This window comes from Danio aesculapii, chromosome 12 (genome assembly GCF_903798145.1).
Source record: "Danio aesculapii chromosome 12, fDanAes4.1, whole genome shotgun sequence".
In the NCBI taxonomy this organism is placed as follows: domain Eukaryota; kingdom Metazoa; phylum Chordata; class Actinopteri; order Cypriniformes; family Danionidae; genus Danio; species Danio aesculapii.
Window position 1 is genome coordinate 30,383,326 of NC_079446.1, and position 25,230 is coordinate 30,408,555.

The 25,230-nt window shown below is 36.1% G+C and overlaps 2 protein-coding genes across 2 annotated transcripts in view; one reads left to right on the forward strand and one right to left on the reverse strand.

The window, feature by feature from the left end:
• The window catches only part of tbx21 (T-box transcription factor 21), a 28,524-nt gene extending 23,005 nt beyond the window's left edge, over positions 1 to 5,519 (forward strand). Inside the window, exons 3-6 of the mRNA XM_056469760.1 lie at positions 594 to 715; positions 856 to 1,014; positions 1,381 to 1,442; positions 3,738 to 5,519. Of these exons, the coding sequence (XP_056325735.1) occupies positions 594 to 715; positions 856 to 1,014; positions 1,381 to 1,442; positions 3,738 to 4,536 (1,142 nt within the window). The 3' untranslated portion in view covers positions 4,537 to 5,519. The remainder of the gene's footprint in view (positions 1 to 593; positions 716 to 855; positions 1,015 to 1,380; positions 1,443 to 3,737) is intronic.
• A 2,179-nt stretch (positions 5,520 to 7,698) lies between these two features.
• Positions 7,699 to 24,421, reverse strand: osbpl7 (oxysterol binding protein-like 7). The gene is made up of 22 exons (XM_056469121.1): positions 24,318 to 24,421; positions 22,326 to 22,546; positions 21,709 to 21,852; positions 21,573 to 21,626; positions 21,386 to 21,499; positions 20,540 to 20,695; positions 20,230 to 20,338; positions 20,014 to 20,132; positions 19,658 to 19,744; positions 18,437 to 18,587; positions 17,913 to 18,043; positions 16,184 to 16,276; positions 15,840 to 15,999; positions 13,825 to 14,111; positions 12,451 to 12,588; positions 12,307 to 12,370; positions 12,134 to 12,212; positions 11,904 to 12,048; positions 11,428 to 11,578; positions 9,485 to 9,611; positions 8,724 to 8,846; positions 7,699 to 8,644 (listed from the first exon to the last, which is right to left on the reverse strand). The coding sequence occupies exons 2-22, from the start codon at positions 22,455 to 22,457 to the stop codon at positions 8,536 to 8,538; spliced, it is 2,673 nt and encodes an 890-aa protein (XP_056325096.1). The 5' UTR covers positions 22,458 to 22,546; positions 24,318 to 24,421; the 3' UTR covers positions 7,699 to 8,535.
• Positions 24,422 to 25,230: the final 809 nt, after the last annotated feature.

Sequence of the window (25,230 nt, forward strand, 5' to 3'; positions counted from 1 at the left end):
TCGCGACAACCCTACTAGCTACCACTTCACAAATATTTGTAAGCATATTTATGAGTTAAACCACATCTAATAAATGCCAATACAAATATAGATTAAACATTTAAATAAAAATCTACACTAACATTCAAAATTTGAAGGTTGGTAAGATAGTTTTAAACGAATTGATTTTTGTTCAGCGATGATACATTAAGTTGATCAAAAGTGAAAGTTGAGACGCACAATTTTTCTAAATGTATATTGTAAATGAACACTGTTACTTTTAACTCTCCATTTATCAAAAAACACTCAGATTAATACTGAAGTAAATATATAAAATGATTTTAAGGACCATTTGACATCTATTAGTCCTCAAGAATACACAGATGAATGAAAGAGTTACTATATTTACTACTAATGTTTAAGGGAAGAGCATTTATTTTGAAATGTAATCAAAACTGATTGGACTACCTGTGCATTAAACGATTTTACTGCACACTTTCCAGCCAATCAAAATCAAGAATTTTAACAGACCATAGAATGAAGACATATATATTTCAATTGCATTCAGTACATACATATTAATGGAATTGTTTTTTTTTTTTTTTATTTTGCAGGAAACCGAATGTATATGCACCCAGACTCTCCCAACACTGGCACTCACTGGATGAGACAGGAAGTTTCCTTTGGCAAACTGAAGCTTACAAATAACAAAGGAAGCTCTAACAACGTAGCACAGGTAAGGTGATAATGAACTACAGTGTTACTGCACCATATCCAGACCAGAGTCATTATGTCGCCACTTCTTATAGTCAAACACAGATTTCCTTCAGTAACCCTATGCAACATTTACTGACAATTGCATTGGTTGGAATACAGATGATCGTCTTGCAGTCGCTCCATAAATACCAACCACGTCTTCACATCGTGGAGGTGAAGGAGGATGGAACAGAGGATCCTTTCCTGACCTCTAAAACGCAGACATTTGTCTTTCCTGAGACTCAATTCATTGCGGTGACGGCCTACCAGAATGCAGACGTAAGACACAGCATCTACATGCATCATACTGTGGGTTATTTTCTCATTAATAAAAGTGCAACTGCCACATAACTGCACTGCTTACTGCAAACAAAGAGAGAGATGTCATCAGTGTGGGATGATCCAGAAAAGTGAGAGTTGTGTTATGCGTGTGCTTCGAGACGGTGATGTTGTTTGTGTGCTAGAGATGTTAACTGACTGTAGGAAGGAGTTGGAGTGTAGTTCATGAATTATTTCATAATGACAGTGATCTATCAGTCTCCCTGTGCCCATTTGGCCTTACTCTAACCCCCCCTCTCTCTCTCTCTCTCTCTCCCTCCCTCCCTCTCTGCCCTTTCTCCAACCCCTTCCTCTGCCATTTCACAGATCACTCAGCTGAAAATAGATCATAACCCTTTTGCTAAAGGTTTCCGGGACAATTATGACACGTAAGTAAGCCTGGAGTAAATGAAATTCAGAAAATGGGTTTCTGTGGGCCCCTGCTTCTGATTTAAAACTATTCTTCTGTCAATATTTCTATCTGTCTGTTTGTTTCTTCATCAGACTATCTGTCTATCATCCATCCATTAATCTATCTGTCAGTTTATTCACCCATCCATCCATCTATATGTCAATCAACCCATCCATCTGTATATATCTGTCCATCTGTCTTTTTATGCATTGATCAATCTTTGCTTCAATCAGTCTATCCCTCCATTTCTTAGTCTAGTCCTTCCATCCAAGTCAATCCCTACCTCCATCAGTCTATCCATCCATCCATAAATCCATCCATCCATAAATCTATCCAGTTGTCCATCTGTCTGTTTTGTCTATCCATCCATTCATCCATCCATCTATCAGTCTATCCCATCCATCTCACATTATCATTCCATCGGTCAATCCAAACATTCATCTGTACATCCATCCATCCATCAGTTTATTCACCCATCCATCCATCCATCCATCCATATGCATATTTGTGTCCGTCAAACCATCTATATCTGTATCCATCTCATCCATCTCACATTGTATCCTTCCATCTGTCAATCCATCATCCATCTGTACATCAATCTCTTTCCAACCATCCATCCATCCATCCATCCATCCATCTATCTATCTATCTCTGTCTGTCTGTCTATCTATCTGTCCATCTATCCGTCAGCTTATTCACCCATCCATCCATATGTCAATCAATCAATCCATCTGTCTACCCCTCTATTTATTAGTCTATCCCATCCAAGTATATCCCTACATCCAGTCTATCCATCCATCCATGAATCTATTCAGCTGTCCATTCATCAGTCAAGTCTATCCATCCATCAGTTTCTCTTCCATCTCTCAATAGATCCTTCCCCAGATCAATCCATCATCCATTCATTCATCTGTACATCCATCTATCCATCCATGTCTATCCATCTGTCTGCATATTTGTGCCCATCTAACCTTCTATATCTGTACATCATATGTATTGACCCATCTCTCCATCAATCAGTCTATCCCTTCCATCCAAGTCTATTCTTACATCCATCAGTCTATCCATCCATCCATATATCTCTGTATGCATATTTGTCCATCCAACCTTCTACATCTGTACATCTATCTTTTTATGCATTGACCCATCTCCATCAATCAGTCTATCCCTCTATTTCTTAGTCTATCCCTTCCATCTAAGTTTGTCCACATCCATCAGTCTATCTATCTATCTATCTATCTATCTATCTATCTATCTATCTATCTATCTATCTATCTATCTATCTATCTATCTATCTATCCATCTATGTATGTATCTATCTATCTATCTATCTATCTCTTCCATCCAAGTCTATTCTTAGATAGACAGACAAGTCTATCCATCTATTTCTTAGTCTATCCCTTCCCTCTAAGTTTGTCCACATCCAGTCTATCCATCCATCCATATGCATATTTGTCCATCCAACCTTCTGTATCTGTACATCTGTCTTTTTATGCAATGATCAATTTCTCCATCGGTCTGTCCCTCCTTTTCTTAGTCTATCCCTTCCATCTAAGTTTATCCATACATCCATCAGTCTATCCATCCATCCATACATAAACCTACCCAGCTGTCCATCCATCTGTCAAGTCTATCCCATCCATCTGTCATTGTATCCTTCCAGTCAATACATTATCCATCCATTCATCTATCCATCCATCCATCCATCCATCTATAGATCCATTCCTGTCTATTCTTCCATCTCTCAGTCCATCCATTCATCCCATCCATCAATGTATCAATATATATTGCAGACTGTGACAGTCACTTTGGAACATTTCTCAAATCCATAATTTTTAAACCAGTGCATTTCAAGTGGATTTCTTGAAACATTAAGTACATATAGCACCACACAAACATTATGTGCCAAGTCTGAAACCTTCTCAAAATTCTTAGTATAGTGCTTAACAGGTAATATATCATTGGCATCAGAAAGGTGATTGGGTTTCATTATTCTCAAACAAGAGACAAGATCATTAAGCTTAAAGTTTTGAAATGATCTGGGAAATATAGCAAAGCTAAACTGTTGCAGATTTATCTTCAGTGTGAACGGCTACATAAATTTTCAACTGAATAGCTGTATGAATGTTTCTGTTTCAAACCATTCAATTCAATTTCCTTCCATTTTAAATCACGTTTCTTTACTTCTCCACTCAAATTCCAGTTCAGTAACATATAAACATTTCAAAGAAGGTTTTGAAATTGACCTTTAACCCTCCGTTTCTTTTTCTAGGCTGTATGCACCTCCTGATCCGGACCGTCTCACACCTTCCCCAACCGAGAGCCAGCAGCTTTTTTCAGGCAGCTGTTACCCTCACCAACCATACCTCTCCGATCAATACATGAGCTCCCTTCCTCAAAGTCGCTTCTACAGCCGAGAGCCCGTCAGCATGACCCAACCATGCCCCAAAGACCCCACCTCCAGCCCTCACAGCCGCTGGTACCTGTCCAGCCAACAGGCGGTGCCACCAAACCGCCTTGACTTCAGCGCATACGAGACTGAATACACTTCCAACAACCTGTACAAGCCCTTCCCACTTCAGTCGTCCCCTCACCACCCACTGAGCTACTACTCCGAGAGTCCCTTCACCTCCGGAGCGGCTTCCAGTGCCAATCCAGGAGCATGGACGGCCTCAGGACGGCCCTCGCCACAATACCTCAACCACCCACACCACAGCAAACCCACATCCAGTCTCAGCTGGTTCCGAGCAGTCCCGTCCCCAGCTGCATCTTCCTCTCCCACAGCCACAAACTCACGCTTTCACGCCTCGCCGTCACTCCTGGAGCCACAACGTCAGCCACTTCTCCAGGACAAGTCCACAGAGTCCACGGAGGACACCTGGATTGAAGCCCCCTCGGTTAAATCGGTGGACTCTGCTGACTCGGGTTTGTTTGAGGGAGGAGAGAGCAAGAAGAGGCGTGTGTCGCCTTACACGTCCAGCACAGAAAATTCCCCACCCAACCGCAGCGCAGAAACTTGCGAAAAGGACAATTGCAGTGACGCGGGCTACTATGGCTTGTACACCCACTGAGTCTGCACTCCTGCTCGTCTTCCACCCACTGTCTGTCTACACGACCCGAGACGCAGGGATCAAGCTCTCTGTGATAGTAGCCACAGCGTCAGGCGGCCCCTCTCTGTGTTTTGTGTTCCCCGTGTTAGATGTTTGGGGGTCGTGTGGAGGTGTTCTGAAGGTCACTGTCACACAAAAGATGAAGACGATGTGACTGCACTGAGACACTGGCCTGGAGACACGCAGACAGACAGACCTGTGTGACTTTAGCAGATGAAGACTTCACAGCACACCTGCTGACACTCCCCCAAAGGAACTGTCTCTGTCCTCCTCATCAGCCACAGACGTAAAAAAAAAAACACCCAAGCGCCACAAACACGCTCCAACAAACAATCACCTGTTTTTGTCACACTCAGCGCTCCTTAAAAAAAGTGAAAGTTTTTCATTTACTCACCCTCATGTCATTTGAAATGCATTTATCTTTCAGTTTTTTCTATGCAAGTCAAAGGAAACGTTAAAATAAAAGGCTTCAAGTTGCAAGGATATAAATGCAGTTCATAGAACTGATAAGAAGCAGACTTGAAATCTAAAGCACATCTGCTAACCACCAACTGAGTATTTAAGTCTGACTTACACAACATGTGATTCTGTAGACCTGCAAGTATTCAATTCAACCACTGTTAGTTGCTCCAAAACACTTGTTCTTTCTGTAATATATTCTTCCTTGATACATATTGCTTAAGACAGAAACGCATACGTTTAGCGCTGTAATACATCTGAATGTGAGCCTACATTACCGCACACCATTTGTGTGTCTAGCCAATACCAAAATGCACCCCTACAGGGAGCACAATCAATAAGCACATTAAAGCCAAGCCACTCAGACAACACATGCTAGAAATAAAATAGCCATGATGTCTAACAGACCATGTATCTATGCACCAGCTGGGATTCCATCTTTTAATAGATAGACATAATATGTTTGATAGAATGCATGCCAAATTACTAATATATATATATATATATATATATATATATACACACACAGTGCTCAGCATATATAAAGTACAACCCTCAGAAATCTGTCTTTTAAATTCATATTTAATAGGAAGCTATACAATACTATATCTGTGCCTATACATTAGATTAGTCAGTGCTGAATCCAAATCTGGAGCTTATCTAACAAAGATAAATCCGATAACAGTCCAAAAACTGGTACAGCCAAATTTATGTTATAGAAAAATATTAAATACAGATTTAAAAAGGAAAAATCAAAAGAAACAAAGTTTAAAAAATGTTGTTGAAATTTTGTAAGTTGTATTTTTTTGCAATATTTAGCCTGAATTTAATTGTATTATCTTTCAATTTCTAAATATGTTTGGTGACTAAAATATTATTTTAATAAATATATCTTTAATAAATCTGTTTAAACGCACCAAAATACATTGAATATTTTTTTAATATAGGCATTTTCAAGAATGTCCTCAATTATGCTGAGCACTGTATAATATATATATATATATATATATATATATATATATATATATATATATATATATATATATATATATATATATATATATATATATATATATATATATATATATATATATATATCACACACACACACACACACACACACACACACACACACACATACGCATACAGTTTTTACATTATAACAAGCAAGGCATTTTTAAATTTCGATTCAAAGAACCCTCCTAAAAAATACTGAAATAAAAAAATAAATAAATAAATAAAAACTGTACTATGTATATATTATAAATAAAAGTATTTAATAAAAATAAACATTCTTAAGACTTTACACACCTAAACATTTGAACAGAAATAAACATCCCATTTTTCCTAAGTTTAATCTGTTCAAAGTTAGTCCACAAACAATTTTGTTCCGCCAACTTGTGTGAATCCGATTGCTTTAGACAGGGCCTTGTAATCCTCAGGTTTGGTTTAGTTAAAGTCATCGAGTTGGGATAAACGCACTGGTGTCAATCTGATGACCTGTAACAGGACATACTTAAACCAACAGCATCATGTCTTGGGGCGTCGAGCGTGACGGTATGCTGATAGACAGGGTGGAAAAATGGACACCTGGCAGCGGCTTCAGACTGACTATACATCATCTTTACTCAAACAAGAGTAACATGCGGACAAGCCCACACACACACACACACACACACACACACACACACACACACACACACACACACACAGACATAAGTGACATAGAAAGAATGAGCCTTCAGTCTAAGCTTATCAGGCACCGCTGGCATTCAAAGGTGAGAATGACCTCAGACAGATAAAGTGGGTGACAAGATGCCACCGCAAAAAAAGTCTTCTGGAGCACACCGGAAACCTTCATTTCACACTCGCACGAAATACGCACAGATATGCCATGTGTACTAATAAAAAAAGCCACCGGTGTTGCTTGTAAAATAACATTTAAATTTGCCATCGATGTGTTTATAGACTTTCCGAGAAATTGTAATGTGCTGCAAAAACCAACAGGGTATTAATATTTTTCAAAAGTCAAGAGAACTGACTCTAACTCTGTCTTTCATAGATGTATTTTCAAGAAAAAACAGTGACTGCATTGTTATTTTTAAAATACTATTACTGGACAGGAAAGCCATTTTCAGATGCAACTCAGATCATGCAATATTTTAGATGAGAAATGAGAGAGCAACTATCTTATTTGAAAGCCACAATATTTAACTGACAATACATGTTACAAATTTGTATTTTAAAGTGCAATTAAAGTGTTTTCATGTTAATTTAAAAGATGTGTAACTATTGTTCCTTTTTTTTACACTGAAATTTGATTTGCACTGAAAAAAAAAGTCGTCTCTTGCTTTCATTTGAACAAACAGTTTGTGTTTCACTGACCCCTGGTGGACAGTATTCTCCTCATATCTTTGAGTGTGAATAGCAGGTCTTTTAGAGAATCCGTTTAGGTTTTGTTCTCTCTGGCACCATTACAGTCTATTTTTGAGTCACAAGCTACAAGTAAAAATAATGAGAGGTGCTCTGTAGTGAGATACTTCAGTCAGCACACTGAGCCTCAAACACAGCTGTCGAAATACTGTATATATATATATATATAAATATAATAATAATAATAAATGTTTTTGATGCGATGGAAAAGTAATAAAGTCTGAACTATAATGCCTTTTCTAGTCTTTAATGTTGTACATTTTATTTCTGTTTTAAGCAGCCATGCAAGTCATGACTGGAAAGTTTATTAATTACACATTTACACACTGATTGTTTTCAAGCAAGCCTACACAAAATGGTCATTTCTGATATCACATTTCATATCGGACAAAAACTGAGCTTAAACGCCAATAAATATTATCTAAACTCAAAATATGTTTCATTAAAAAAAAAATAAAGAGAGGATGCAGAATCTAAGAGTGACCGAGGACACATTTCAGGAGCCTCCTTCAGTACAAGTCGATGAGGGCCCAAAATAAGAGTTAATCCATTTACTGCTAAATCCTGCTCAGGTTGAGCCACGGCTTTGCACGAGAAATAGCAGTCCTTTTATAAACTGGTGTGTTAACAGGAAGAAGAAAGTAGTTAAGGAGAACTCGGAATATTATATACAACCAAATTATCCAGTATCCATTGGCGCTTAAGTACTTAAATCAACCGTAAATCTAATGCAAAATCATCCATAGAAATGTTCAAAATATATCTCCACAACATCCTCCATAACCTTTTGCCTTCTATTTTATCCAAATTGAAAGTCACGGTCAAGCCATCCACTAAGTTTCTGTATCCTCGATCAGGGAATAAATAGAAATGTTCAAAATGCATCGCTCCCCGTTGCCGTTTTTCGGTAAAAGCATCATCCTCGCACAATGGATTTGGTTCAGTACAAAAAAAAAACCCTTGGCAATTCATCTGTGCTTCCAAAGTTCCCAATGTTTGTATAGTCTTTATGTGCAAACTGGACTTATCACAGGGATCTAGTGTCCACAGTGTTTCTGCGATCTACCTTCACCATAACTCCAGATTATTAGCATTGGCAAATCCAGGATTCTCTCTAATCTTCCAGTACGTCCCATTAGTCAGCCAAACTTCCCTTCCAGCAGCATCCAAAGACTTCCTGTGAAATGAGGACGATTTTAGCATTGCAGCTCTTATCGCATTGAATTCATCAGTTTGGGATGTTAATGTTAACTCACCTGAAGAAGCGTGGGATGTGCTCCTCTCCTCTCTTGGCCATTATTTTCCTCCTTTCTCTTTGCTTTTCCTCCACCTCATCCTTCTTTTTATCAGTCTCCTCTACTTTCCCCTCTTCAAGTAACCTAACAAGAAGGAGAACATTTAAAAAGCGGTCTTTTCCTGCTTTTTGCACATTCAACAATCTTTTTTGTTCCTATTTGTGCATGAAAACAGACTAAAGGGAGTTATTCTCGATACATCACTATAAGCACCATTTCTGAACTCCTTTAAAAATCTTATTTAGTGTTTTAAAATGTCCTCTACAAAATGTATGTCACAATAACCTGCAAATAAAATTACTCTGAATAATAAAAGTCTGATTGAGTTGTGTTAGTAATGTGTTGTTGCTGCCATTTCACAGGTTTAATATACTGATGCACATGCAATTTCTTCATCAATTATATGAACTTCTGCATATTCTATGTGCTTTGCTGTTGCAAGAGTAACTGAGCGAAAGCTGTAAAAGCTCCCCCTTCTTCTTGAAGAAGGCGGGAACTGCAGTTACTTACCATTTAAAAGACACACATACAAAAAGTGTATTAAAGATATATTTATACCTCAAACTGCACATATTATAGCACACATGAGACTTGTAAACAGAGTATATTACAAGTCTTTTAAAACAGAACACTTGATATATATACTAAATAAAACATTATTCTATTATATAGAAATTATTCTTCATCATCAGCCTTCATTTATGTAAGGATAAGAGTGTCACCTTTGATCAGGGCGCAGGCGTGTGTCTGTAGGGGGCAACAGGGGCTTGAGTTCAGGCACCAGCTCATTCATTTCCATTGCAAAGCTCGAGAAGCCATAGTAGAGCAAGTAGTTCTTTGGCTGTGGATCTGTAAGGAAAAGAGATATTCTGATCACATTCACAAACACAAAGAGATATCTCAGGTATCTATAGTTCTTTGCCTTATCAGACAAAACAACTGCAGGAAAAAAAAAATAAAAAAAAAGATTTAGTCTTTTTATCCTGATCTTGTGGTGAGTTTTTTCATATTGTTAACCAATATCTAATATTTAAATTTGTTTTTAGAAAAAGCTTTCATTTGTAAGGAGGATTTAATTCATCTGTAGAATCATAGAATTGTTGAAGATCATGTTCCAATCTGAAATAAGTTGTATTAATAAAGTTAATTGGGTTGAAACAGTGGTTCATGGTGACTTTAAACGAACAGTTTGGACCTGAAGAATCATTGCTTTCTAAAGCTGATTTTTCAACAACAAAAAACGATGCATCTAATCAGCAACGTCTCATTAAGAAGAAGCCTTTTTACCTTTAATTCAATAGGTGCTCCCAAATCGCATACTTATACTATCTATACTACAAAACGGATAATTTTGCATAAAGTAGTGCATTCACACTGAAATATTCTTTTTATTTTAAAAAATGCACTTTAAACACCCGGATGATGCACTTATTCAACCGCTAAAAAATAAGCGTGGAATGTTGGATAGCTCATGCACTCAACAGTTGCAGATTTGCTCACATAGCTGAAGAGGTGAGGCTTTCAAGCTCTACTTTCTTTATTTTAGACTGTGAAGCAAATTCTTCTCATTGGGTGATTATGCCACCTCATGTTGTACTCATAACAGATGCTATTTGGCAGTTTGGTCTATTATTTCACTATTTTAGCAAGTGCTAAACAAGGTCTGGGAAATGGTTTGAATTTCCATTAAGTTAAAAAATGTAGTGTTCCATATGAAACGGCACTAAACTCATACACTTGTCTGGGACACACATTCTCTCCTATGACTTTATGATTATTAATAATTTTGAATTTGTGTTTAAGGGCCTATATCAGCGGTGTCCAAACTCAGTCCTGGAGGGCCGGTGTCCTGCGTAGTTTAGCTCCAACTTCCTTCAATACACCTGCCTGGAAGTTTCTGGCATACCTAGAAAGAGCTTGATTAGCTGGTTCAGGTGTGTTTAATTGGGGTTGGAACTGAAATATGCAGACAATGGCCCTGCAGGAGCAGGTTTGTACACCCCTGGCCTAGATTATATGTTGACCTTAGCGTCATCCCTCATTGCTTTTTCTGTATGCCAAGCTATTTGTCGTCAGGATCTTCAGGTCATTTCAAGAGGTCACTGATACCCCTCACGTGGAACTGGACGTGTGACGCTACATGAACAGATGTTAACTAGATGTGAATTTTACTGTGTTAAAGACTTAATTCTTTTAAATGATCCTGTTATAAGAGAAGCTGTCTTGGTATTAGTCTGCTGTGTTTATTCTACTAGTTTTGATAAGATGGCTGAGAGCATAAGAAACAGCTTCGAGAATAAACTTCTATTATTATCTACTGTGTTCTATTCTTTTGTGGATCATTCTTACAGGTCAGAGGTCAGCTCTGAATAGCCTACTGGCTCTCTGACCTTTGGCTCCTGTCTCCATAATATCTTGATATCTTGATTTGGAATTCTAAATGGAGTGGCTGCAGCTAGCTTTTTCTGATGAAACTGCAAACTATCTTCATTAAATTTTTTTGATTAAATTTCTGACTCCAGATCATCTTCATCTGACACACTGGTCATTTTTGGGTTAAAACTGTTGGAACCTGCGTTACCTATATTTCTCAACAACTAAATGTGAAATTTACTAGCAATTTCTGAAAGCACCAATTTTCCTTATTTTATTTCAGTGTACTCACTTGGCTTCCAGATGCACTGTGGAACGGGCAGCGTCTCACAGAAGATTCCTTCATGCCAAAAGCCACCAAACCGATGGATAACATTCCCAGTCTGGTCAAGAACTTGACCCTGCACTTGATTTCTGGCTGCATCTGTGCCCCAATAACGTGACTGAGAGAGAAATAAAACTGATTTTCAGCATTTGTACAGAGACTTAAAAGTTAAAAAAATGGGTTTAAAAAACAATAATTTCTAAGTTTTTAAATCACTAAATCTAGTACACATTTCAAAATGTACAGATAAGCGTCTTTATTTTTATATAAATATATTGTTTTCAATTAAATATTACTTCACCCATACTTCATTTACCCAGAAGTCATTTTAAGCATGTAAATAAACATCTTAATGAATAAGCTTTCTTCAAATATAAAAATCCCTTTAGTAAATTTGATGTAAAAATATGTTTAACTTATATACAAAAACAACATTCACTCACCTTGACAAATGTGATCTTGCAGGTGCAGACGGAGCTGTTTAGGTTTTGAATAATGACTTCTCCATAATGCTCGAGGTATCGCTGCTGACTCAGGACATTGTGGATGCACGTCACCACTTTGTTCCACTCATAGTGATCCCCATATCTAAAAGCACAGTTTATGACAGACCAATCAGAATACTCCTTAAACTCTATAATTAAAAAATAAATAAAAAAACAGAGATACTTACTTTTTTAGAGTCACATTCACCATCCCTGTTGGCATGATCTCCAAAGATTTGCCCCAAAATTTGTTCTTCCATCTCTGGTCTGCACTCAGGATTTAAAGAAAGAAAAACGTAAAGGAATAAGGTTTAAATTCAAACAAGCAACACATAATGATCACACCGGCTGTAAAACATACCCTGCCAGAAGCTGAAATTGTCAGAGTCTGCATGGCACGCAGATATAGGTGGGTGATGGGAAACCTGAGGGCAAACACAAAAATGTAAACAACTGTTTTATAGCAACCTTATGTGACGTATAATTAGTAGTGTTGATCACATACCTGTTCACTAATGTAGCGGAAGCCTCTGTCGTCTCTGATACACTCAAACGTCTCTCCCAGCACTGGATTAAATGGTTTGTAACGGTTGCGGAACTGAGCCGTGGCATAGCCAGATATAGCAAAAGCAGCAATATAAACCTTTACAGAGACAAATGTTTGGGGTCAGTAAATAGCTGTGGAGTCAGAACTTGATTTAGTCTTGCATTAAATTGACAGATGACAGAAAAACACTATAATGTTACAAGACTATAAGCAGCAAATGCACACAGTAGTCAACATTTGAAGTGGTCCTAAAACTGATCAACACCCATTCGTGTCCTAGGATAATATTGGTCACGCTTTCGGTATCTGATATGTTCAGTAAAGCACTGTCAAATAAAAATAAGGAAAAAACACTCTGTAAGCCATCAATTTGAGCATCAGAACTTTCATTCAGCTATTGAGATGAGCACATCTCAGATCTCCTGCGGTAGTCCCACGTGCGCTCAATCACTTCATTTTGCTCTTTGGTAAGACTAGTAGTTAGGAACAATAATTATATCCACCTGTCCCAACTTGAGCATTCAATCGGTTATGAATTGTGTGGCGTCTTAATAGTAAAAATATCTTATTCCTGCTAGCTGTGTTTTTAATATTAATCAAACAACATAAGATAACGAAATCACTCTTGACTGAATAGCTAGCTAGCTTATATACAGTATGAAGAGTTATTTGATTAGATTTAAGTTTTTTGTAACGGACAACTACTTTTAGGTACATGAAAAATCTGAAAAGCACTGTTTATTTTGGTGTTATCTTTGCATTCATCTATTCATTTTGCATTGTGTTTTGCTTTTTTGTTCATTTTTATTTTTATCCTTTTGTGAAAATAAATGTTCAAATATGAGTGAAATAAAGTCACATTGTTTTTCAAAGTAACTTTTATTTTAACATATTTAGGACTTTGGGTTGAAAGATGTAAAAGACGTAAAATGTAAATGATGTAAACATAAATTTAAACATACTTTATGTTTGAAGAAATAATAGAATTATCAATTAGATCTGTATAAATTTACCTTATAAAATGTTTGAGATCAGTTTGATTCATTTTTAATTCAGAAAATGTGCATTAAATTATTCAAAAGTATAAAATATTTATGTAGCTTATTTTATTAAAAAATGTTAAACAACAAATCTTGATGTCTTCAAAAATAAGTGCTACTAAAATAAATATACTCAATGTTTTCTTAAAGAGCAGGGGTTTAGAATACACATTTTAAGAATATTATCGTTTATATTTGTCTTATTACATTTGACACTTTAAAAAAAAATTGTGCATGTAGTCTGATGTGGGTGTTGTGTCTTTGCAAGTGTAGATCTTTTTTTAATGCTCACCATCCTCTGGAAGGGGTCATCAGTGTGATTGGCTGTGTCCAGCAGGTCTGAATATTCCAGCTCCTCACAAAGTCTCTGCAGCAAACACACAGGCTCATTCAGAGCCGCTGGCATAGAGACCCGGGACAGATCCTTTCCGATGTTGTTGTAAAGAATGGTCATCAGACCCACATGGCTGTTGTCGGGACAGACCGCAGGCAGACTTGTGCGCCGTCCAGTGCTCTTGATGGTGTTCGGTTTTGGTGCTGCTTTCGAAAGGCTGGCGCGGTATTTACGTGATGCCATTGCTGTTCAGTAGATAAGAAAAAGTTAATGGTGTAACAAAGAGTGTAATGCAAATATCAAAAAAAAGTACACTGATCAAAAACTTTGTTTGGTATACATTTTGTACCAAATCTGTAAATAAAACATTTTGTAAATCGTATCTTTTGTAATTTGTGTATGTATTTTTCTTTTTAAATATTGTTTAAAACTTCCGGAATAAATATTTAAAAGGTAATGACACCAAATTTTTGGTCTGTCATTATCTTCTCACACTAACCACGTGATAAACATTTTGTGGCAGCGCCGCCTATGGGTCAAGAATTATAAGACATTTATTAGCCATTATTAATGAAACTTACAAATTTGGTAATAACTTTTGACTGTATATGCTCATGTTGATGAAATAATAAAGATCAAATAATTTCTTGGGGCATGCCGACAACACTGATACCAATTATGCCATAATCTGCTAAACTTCATGTCCACCATTTTGATTTTGTTCAAGCCATTCTTTTTTTTTTTTTTTTTTTAACTCCTTCTAGACCGTTGGTCCAATCGTCACCAAATTCAGGTCGATAGATAAAACTGCTATCATTTAGCACGTGCAAAATTTATGTAATGTTGCCATATGACATTACAGGCTGAATCACTGCAATGGTTTGTAGTCTTGAAACCAAACTTGATGTGTGTGATCTAGACCTGACTTTGACCAAACTATGACAGTTTAAGCCTGGTTAAAATTGACAAACAATTAAATTTTATCAATAGAAATACAAAATTTAATCAAATGACTTTTGAATAGTTTTGTCTACAGTCATGAGACTGGTCTTGCAGATTCCTTGTATTATACAGAGAACATTGATATAATTTATTCCCTAATTGACATGACTTCCTGTCCACCATCTTGAATTAGTTTGAAAAGCTGTTGTTTTGAACTCTAGAGATTGTTAGCCCATTTTCCACCAAATATGGCTCAGAACATGCTGCCAAATAGGTATAGAATTTTCCAGTTGCTCTGTAGTTTTTTGTCATGCTTGTTTACGGTGTGGCTGCTGAGCTGCTTGGCCCCAATAATTTTATTATTATTATTATTATTATTAGAATATTATTATTATTATTATTATATTATAAATTTATTATTATTATTATTACAATAATATTATTATTATTATAATTATCATCATCATCATCATCAACAACAACAACATTGAAAACATTTTGCTTCGCAATATTTTAATAAAAAAAAATTCTCAAGATTCTTTGATGAAAAACATTTAAAAAAAAACAACAACATTTAAAATTTGATAAACCGATATAACTTTCGAAAAATATAATGCATATTATATTATATTACATTACATTACATTATATTATATTATATTTCAGTCTTTAGTGTCACGCAATCCTTCTGAAATCATTATCATACAAAAGCATATTTTTATTATTAAAAACTGCTCAATATTTCAGCGGAAAATGTTATTGTAATTTTATACAAGATTATCTGATGAATAAAATGTTCAAAACATCATAAAATTAACATTTTAAATTTTATATTTACTTAATAAATATTCAATACACACACAGATATATATAAAAAAATTATTATGATACATGTTATGATATAATATTTTATTTTATACTATTTTAATGATAGACTATTATATATACACACTCTTATAATATATTTAATAACATATTTACACCTTTCAATCATACGTGCTTAAGGTGTAGTTAAATGAATTTACACTAACCATGAGCCTCATAGGGCTCTGAATTACTGGATCCGTCACTCAGACCAGACTCATCAGACATTTCAGAGGAGCTCATCAGATCATCACATGCGTCAAAATACTCAGCCACCGAATCAGCAACCGATGGCGCACGGAAAGATGAACAGCGGCTCGAGCCAGACTGAGAGAAAACACAGATAAACATGCAGTTACAATCTGTTCGCCAGATTGTATGACAATACTAATAAATCTGAAAGATGACAAAGACAAAAGAGCCTTTTCTGCAAATAAAGCAGCTGAAACTCATGAACCTGTAAAGAAAATGAACTGGGAAATGAATGGGTTTTGGGGAGAAAGAGACACACCTTCCTTTGTTCCACAGTGCGAAAGGAGTCGTCTGAGGAGTTGGAGGATATGGAGAGTTTGTGGATTTTGGTCTGACGGGAATTAACATCTAACTGGAGATACACACACACACACACACACACACATACACACAGAGAAGTCTATGTAGCAAAGCAAAACAAGCAATGCACTAAAAACAATAAAGAACTAGACTATAATGCCAGAAGTTCTCAACTCAATGTTTTTACAACTTCTATTGATAATTTTTCCTGTGTGATTTGTATAGACAATAATAATAATAATAATAATAATAATAATAATAATAATGAAAATTACAGCCGTATTCTTCATCAGACTGTAATATGGGCTACAGTCTGTGAATATTAAACTGCAAAAGACTACTGTGGTCTAAAAATAAACTGTGTAATATGAAATAAAAATATTTCAAGCTAGTTTTGAATATCTGTGTGAATGAAGGGTGTTGTTTTTTGACTACATTCATTGTAAAAACATGTACACTTAGGATGCATTCCAGTCCAATTTTTTAAGAATTTCACTCCATCTCATTTCCTTGAAAGTACATAATTAAGTTGCATGAGTGTCCACTACTGGCTGGAAGATCTGAATGGGTTTAAATGGAATGCCATAAAGCCTTCAGCACTTGGAATATACACGGTTGTGATGGCTTTAGGTGTCCACTCCAGTACATATAAATCCCAGAATGCAATGTGATTGCGACTACATGCTCCCTCTATCAAAATCAAGGGATCGAAGTAAATTCCCACGTTCACATGATGTGTAAGTGGAATGCACTTTAAAATGGCGGCGAGGAAGTGAGGGTGTCTAAAAGTGGACTGGAATGCAGCCATAGATGATCAAGCTTCATGACAAAACTGTCAAAATAAAAAAGACTGGTTTAACTGGATAAAAACTGATCACTATTGTATATTAGTATGCATTTGTTAACTAATAATAAGAACTTATAGGAATAATTAATTACAATTTCTTCCTTGTTTTAATTCATTATAATTAATTTGAAAAATATAACAACGTAATTAATGAAATTACAAAATTAAATAATTAAACAAGCTTTTTGACCAATAAACTAAGTCTATGAAAATTAAAACAAAATTTTTTTAATTAGTATTACTAAGCTAAAACAAAAATTATAAATAAGTAAATAAATAAATATATGAATGAATGAATAAATAAATAAATAAATAAATAAATAAATAAATAAATAAATAAATAAATAAATAAATAACTAAATAAATAGTCTGGAAAACGTATTTAATTGTTTTCAGAAAATTAAGTCAAAATGAATTGAGTTTTTCTGTTAAAAAAAAAAAGCTAAATAATCTGCTAATGGGTCAAGAAAAAAAATCTCATTTCAAAATGAAAATAAGCCACTTAATTTTGACAGATTATTTCTGAAAACAAAAGATTATTTGTGTACTCCTCTAAAAAAGCCTTTTTATATATTTGGACTTCAAACAAGACAAAAACCAAGGAAGAAAACTGTTTTGCTGTGTATGACTAATTATTATTACACATTATTGAATTAAAGTTGATCAGTTGATAATCCAGTGTGTCATTACAATCTATTAACTCATTTACTAACACTAAAAAAAGATGCTAGTTTTATAGTTACCAGCAGATTAAACAAGAAAAGCTGTAGCAAATCTACTCTTTGCATGCATTCAGGGGATTTCTATGGGCATTTCCCTAAGCAACAGAATTCCTTCTCACCTCGGCTAGACTGCAGAGGTTGTTGAGCTGGGCAGAGGTGTTCTGGTGAAGGTCTCTGCCGGACCAAGTGTCCCGCAATCGCTGGCGCTCCTGAGCGAGAGCCTCATGTGCAGTTCGCAGAGAGGCATGAACTGAAAAGAAAAGACAACAATCTGACCCTCAGTCTTCATTCAGTCTAACGCAACAAGCAGGACAAACCAGTTTTAAAGTGATAGTTCACCCAAAAATGAAAACTATGTCATCGTTTACTGCTCCGTCATTTGCTTAAAACCTGTTTGAGTTTCTTTCTTCTGTTGAACACATATGAAAATATTTTAAACAAAGGCGGAAACTGGTACCCATTGACTTCCCTATAACATTATTCCAACTATTGAAGTCAATGACTACAAATTTTCCAACATTCTTCAAAATATTTTAACTCAAAAGGTTTGGAACCACTTTAGGGTGACGACATTTTCATTTTTGGGTGAACTATTCCTTTTTATTGCATGCACACACACAGAATTACTGCATGACTCTCTGACCTTTCAGTGACATGGAGCAAATGTCCTGGTGGAGTTTCTTGCTCTCGGGTGAGGCGGAGGCCGGTGAGTTTGCCTGAGTGCTGACATAATCGGGAATGGAGGGAACAGAGGTTCCCAAATGGGATGAACGGTTCAGCTGGCTTGATGATAACTGTGTTAAAAGATTGGCAAGAAAAAAAAGAGGGAGGACTGTAATTCTAACAAATATGTAAAGCTTGTAACAATTAAAAGCTACCATACATTTACAAGGAACTAAAGGCATATTCACACAAAGAACAATAACTGTAATGTGGCAACATTATTTTTGTACAAATGGATTAGTTGTGGTGTTGATTTTGCTATCATTTCAAATTTACAATTCCTTTTAAGAATGTATCTTCACCATTACAGTTATTGGTGTGCAGAGGTCTTAAAGCAGCACTATACTGTATCCAGCATCATTCAAACCTTTTCTATAACAAAAACTAAAAAAGGTTTTAAGGTGAAATTAACACTTATTTATCAAGGATAAATTTAGCAACATAATAGTTTTCAACATTGACAATAAAGTATAAAGTAGCAATTCAGCATATCATAATTATTTCTCAAAGATCATGTGGCACTGAAGTGGGACTAATGAATGCTAAGAATACAGCTTTGCCATAAAAGAAATACATTTAAACTGCAATAAAACAAGAAGCTATTTTAAAAACTGTAATAATAGTTTTTAATAACAATTTACAGTAATTTGGATCATTTAAATGCAGACTTGGGAGAATAAGATACTTACTGCCCCCAAACATTTGAATGATAGTGTACAATATGCAAAATGCAATAGTGACAAATAGTTGAATGCATTTGCAACCTGATTAATAATATGTTTTAAATCACAGCAAATGTGTGTTGTGCTGACTTACCGATTTAGTAATCCCACGAAAAGGCTTCATGTAAAAAAGCAGTTGTCTAAATTACTGGGGGTTTTGAAGCTCTAATGCCTACTACACATCAACACAACACAAATGCCTGCCTACTGTATTTCAAATAAAATACAGAGATCTTTAGGGATGACACTGCACATTATGGAACATGGAATGAAATTCCATAACACTTTCCAAACCTTTGTGGAAAACATGGAATAATCCCAATGAGAGGGCAATCCCTGTGGGCAAAGATTACAATTGCTTCCAAGACTTTATCTAAGTTTTCCTAATAGCAAGAAAAAAATAAAATTAGCAGTCTCACCATTCCAAGAGCCTCAACTCGGGAAAGTGTGCGCGAGTGACCCCAAATCTTGCCGGATTTCTTTTTGGGCTTGTCAAGAAGAAGATTCTGTGGATCAAGCAGATGCATGAATGTTTTATACATGTTCTAGACCAATCTTATATGTATCCAATTAGAGGTGGAGTTAGGGTGTGGCTTGGGGTGCCACCCACTGGTAACCCCCCACCTTCTCTTCGGTTTCATCCGCGACCCCAACCCCCACCCCCCTTTCCCTTTCTTCTCAGATGGGATGGCGGGCCAAATCAAAGGTAAACTTTGGCCCACTGGCCCTAGTTTGGGCATCTCTACATTTGAATAAAGGCTCCTTTTTTACTAACCTGCATGCTTATCATTCTCTGGAGGTCTCCGTTATTGACAATTTGTCCAGACTCTAGAGAGTTCAACTTTTGAACCAGTCGTTGCAGCTCATTCAGCTCCATCTGACAACGTGTCAGCTCTGGAAAACAGCACAACGTGGCATTTTAAAATCCTTTCTTTGTTCTTAGGTATATTACTACTGACATTTTCTAGTGTTCAATATAACACCACAATACCTTGTCCACAAAAATCTGGTTCTTGGGACTGAAGCCAAGCTGACACCTTCCCATTAACAGCAGGACTTACATATTGGAGATTTTCACCCACAGAAGATCCAGATGTGCCCTAAAGTTGTTCACAAGGCATTTATTTGTAACTTTCATTAGCCAAATTAACTCAAAACATCTATTAGAGTGCATTTACAGATCAAGGACATAAGGTCTAGTCGCTAATACCGCTTGTTCTTAAATTGTGAGGACACTTTGTCCTAATCCCTGGTGATTTAGAGTGCAACAGGAAGTCACTGTAGAAGTCGTATTTACTCACCATGTCCTGCATGGGACTGGTTTTGTGAGATAAATTACTGGTATGGGACAGGACCTGGAGAAAGCCATTGTGAACGTGTGCAGCCTCGCTCTTTTTATACATCCTGTGGGCGCTCAGTTTGGTGACCCATATGTAATATAAATCCTGACTCTTGGCCTAGAATGAAAAGTCAAATGTGTTTAGTTGACATTTTTTCATTCTGCATAAACAATTGTTTAAAAGGGTGGTTCACCTAAAAATAAAAATCATGTCATCATTTAATAACCATTCACTTCTGCTGTTGTGTTTCTTTCTATTAATGAACACAAAGGATGATGTTTTGAAGAAAGTTTAAAACCAGTAGCCGCTAAACTCCATTTTGTACATTGGATGTCAACAGCTACTGATTTTGAACATTTTTCAAAATATTTTCCTTTGTGTTCAGAAATGAATCAAGGTTTGGATTCATTTGAGTAGGAGTAAATTATGAGTATTTTTTTTGTTCAAATGATCCCTTAAAGTTGTGAAAACACAATGTTTTAACTATATATTTGATGTTTTATCCATTGACCCTATTAGTAGACAATTAGAACAAATTAGTAGTTCATTAGAACAAATACTAGGGAAGCCATTCAGCTTCCAGCCTACTTCAAAATATCTTCTTTTGTATTGAACAGTAGAAAAAAACTCAAACAGGTTTAGAACAAATGGGCGGTGAGTAAATGATGACAATTCACACCTTAATCTATGGCTGCAATTCACTTAACAGCCATCAGTGTCACTATTAACACATGCGTCTGAATTTGACACAGTATAACCTCTGAAAATTAATCAAGTGTACTCTGTGCCAACTGTGAAATGACTTACTTTCATATGATATAGATTGTCTCCAGCATCCAGATCTATGCGTCTTGCTTTTTTGTTCACCGACATAACTGCGAGGCTGACATCCAGTGAACCATGCATTTTTCCTCTGGAAAACTGTTGATGAAAATAAATAACTGATTGTTAAATAGGCCCAAGACACCTGGATGAAGAAATATAACATACTTACATCATGTTGGTTTTTTGTATATCGTAGAATCCCTTTATCCAATACAAAGTATCTCTGTAAGAAAGCATAACATCAGAATCACAATGCGACAAGTCCCAGCAGAAAATATTACATTGAACGCCAGTTTTTCCAATACCTTATGCCAGCCTTTAAGAGGCCACTTTCTCCTTTTCATCAAGTAGCCCTCACAGATTCCTGGAGTGTTTGCATCCTGCATGTTTTCACCAGTTATGGTCAAATCTGCTGGACAATCGTCCATTACCTCCCAGTCTTTGATGTTCTATTTGGAAGAGTGAGAAGAAGGCATCATAGTTACGCACAACAGGGCGTTTTCCTATTTTAACAAGTGTCACATGAAAACCGAATGAACAAAATGTAACAATCAAGCTTGTTAGGACACATAAACTTGTCAGTTAGGCTTTCACACCATACAACAGTATAGTGAATAGTTCTTGAGCAACTGGTTTCAAACAGCCACAGGCCAAATTCCAAGTAAGTTTTCACTGGTGTACATTTAAGGAAATTGTATTTTTATCATTAAATATTATTAATATTATTAATATTATATTTGTAAGATAGTCATGTATCTGTCACAATGTCACATGAACGTGACATAGAGAAGGTGAGATGTCACATAAAAGAAGTGAGCTGATAAGTATCTGTTGTGTTGTCTCGTTTGTGTTATAAAAACACAAACATAATATAATATTAATATTAATGTGTGTCCAGAGATGTCAAGTAGATTTTACACACCAGTCGTGAGTGGCGTGAAGATGCCGTGCTGCTGCTCCTAGAATGACTGGGTTTCTGCCAGCCGCTGGACACCTTCTCCGCACCACTCATGTGGGACTGATTATGGTCCACTGAAGACCCGTGAGAGTCCATTGTGAAAGTGTTCACTTAATCGTCAAACTCGGTTGAAATATAAGCTCTACTAGAGACCTCCTCTCATTGTCCAGTAGAGCACAATATGTCTGCAAAACACAAAGAAATGATTATTAGCATATGCATTTTAAGAAAGAAGAACATTAAATATTAGTTAGTCAGTCAAACTAGACCAGTAAAACCAGTTTTTTTTTTCTAAACCCAATTTTGGAAACTTAAAAATGTAAAAATATTTTGGAATGAGCCTAGGGGGAAAAGCCATGTTGACAAGGATTTAAGATGCTTTTATTCTGAGTTCCATTCGTGTAAACATACTGCATACACAATATTGATATATTACTTTGGGGAAAAATAATGCACTAAACCGCAGTGTCATGGTGACAGTGCATTTCCAAACAGTGTTCAAGCTTTAAAAAATTTGTAAAAGTCTAAGGTATAAATAGTCATGGCTAAAGTAACTAGCATAGTGGCTGTAAACAAATCAAAAGCAACACAGTGTCCAGGGATAACTCGTCTAATTCTGTTATCTAACTGCAGGGATCTGCCTTAGACAACACTTCCTGAGCAGGACTTAAACATTTGCCCTTTTCGAGGACACACCATTTCATCATCTCACACTTTTCACATAGCTTAACATGACCACAACAAATGCAAATAATACACTCATAATTACATAATTTAAAAGATGCTAAGATGAGGCACAGAGCAAGGAAACACCTTTACTGCAATATGACAGACTACATACTGAGAGATTACTGAAAACTTGGTTTCTCCAGATGTAAGCCAAATGGAATGTCATCGGAGAGGTGTGACAGAAACCAAACATGTTTACAAGAATTTTCTATTGTCTCATCAACTCTGACTAGCTCATACCTGCCCAATACACTGCATTGAGGCAAAACATCTGAATTTGTAAACAGATGGATTAGAAGGGGAGTAATGAACTATTTGATTATATAATTGGTAATATTCATAACCAAACTTGTAATAGTGAATTTTCAGTCAAGAATTGATGTATATAGTTTTTTAGTTTGTTTTTTTGAGGAAGCTTTATGTTTTGCACGATATTAGCAGTAACACATGCTTATGGATAGTAGCCTAACACAGTCTCTACGGGAGAGGCTTATAGTGTCATTACGATAATTGGCTTTGGATGTCCCTTTTTAGCAGCCATTGGCTTGAATAGATTTTCACAGAGAGCACGATGACAGGTCACAATAAATATGATATATACCCCCAGGAAAACAGTGTCAGGTGCATACTTGTCGGATAACAATAGCACAAATGTTTCAGAGAGATTAGAGTAGTCATTCTACCAAAATTAACATATTTAAAAATCACAACTGAAGCAACACAAATGTCGATTCGGCTATTGCAGGTTAGCATTACGTAAAGCATCATCAGGTGTGTTTAAAAAACGCAGAAAGTCTTGCTTTAATAACATTTAATTAATAAAGCCTCTATAAATGAATTGCACGTGAAGGTTTCTGAGGAAATGCTAAAGCTTATTTTGTGTAACGTTACTAACATAAACAGTCGCCACGTGTAAGGGTAACGTTACACAATTACGTTACCTAAAAGGCTCCCGCAACATACAAACAAACGAAATTAAACAAACAAATAACAAAGTGTAAACTCCAGTGTACATTAAACTTAAATTAATATTTGAACATCTAAAAAACAAAGTAAGCAACCACATATTTTCTACGTCAGTTTTCTACTCATGTTCACCAATTAACAAATCAAACAACAGTAAACTAGGCTACGTTAATCCCAACAAATAGTTCTACTGCTACCATTACCCTGAAATTTCTCGACAAATCTCAAAGTTTCTCTAGGCGTTAAAACTCCTGCTCTTACCTGAGGTTCCTGCTCTTGGCCAGTGTGTGGTATATTTCTAAACTGTGTCCTCCTCTCTGCGTCTGATTTTCACGTTCCCCCATTTGTACAATTGTGCGTCACTTCTAGCTACTTGGCAACCGGTTCAACCACTTTCTACTGAAACTCGGGAATGCAGTTATTCCGTGTACATACCAGAACACCGTGTGGCGAGACAGCACTCAAGCTCTCCTTCACTGGTGACTGAACATCCTCCAAATCCACCATGGGCTTCAGGCCAAATCATTATCCGTATTATTGTCTTAAAAGCTGTCGGAATTACAGTCATGTAGGAGGAACTTCAATGAGAGCCAGCCTTTCAGATACATTAAAGGCCGAAAGTACTGAGTTGCTCTGCCAAATGAGAGGATAACCTCCAAATCTACTCATTTCAAGTGGGTATCTCCATATTTGGGTTTTATATATTACCAAAAACATTTTATTTAGAGAGAGAATTTATAAATTTTCAGTTTTTTTCCTGAAAGATTATAGTTGTGAATGTCATTAAATCAGATAGCAGTGTTGAAATAAGAACATTCTGCTGCAAACCCAGATTTATAAAGATGAAGATGCGTTGACCTTATAGATAAACATGGTGTGTAATCCAGAGATTATCTATGATCACTTTCTTGTTTATTTAGGCTATGGAATTGCACGTTTCCACCGGCTTTTTGACTTAAACATCAGTTTAAATCCCTTTTGATGCATTTACATTCAAGGTAAACAAGTATTTACAATGTCTAAAAGTTTAACTGATGTAAATAAGGACAGGAGTTCTCATTTTCACGTTAGTTAATGGGTTTCTCTTTAAAAGTCAGTTTCTATGTAGGCGTCTAAACAAACCCTTGCCTTTCTAAACTTAAAATCCACTTCAATAAAAAATTTTTCTGATAAT

Coding starts and splice junctions, on each gene's coding strand:
- osbpl7 (XM_056469121.1), bottom strand. CDS start 22,457: ATGGACTCTCACGGGTCTTCAGTGGACCATAATCAGTCCCACATGAGT. Junction 21,627..21,708: donor CTCTTAAAGGCTGGCATAAG/GTATTGGAAAAA, acceptor GCTTTCTTACAG/AGATACTTTGTATTGGATAA. Junction 18,044..18,436: donor TTGCTCCATGTCACTGAAAG/GTCAGAGAGTCA, acceptor TTTTCTTTTCAG/TTCATGCCTCTCTGCGAACT.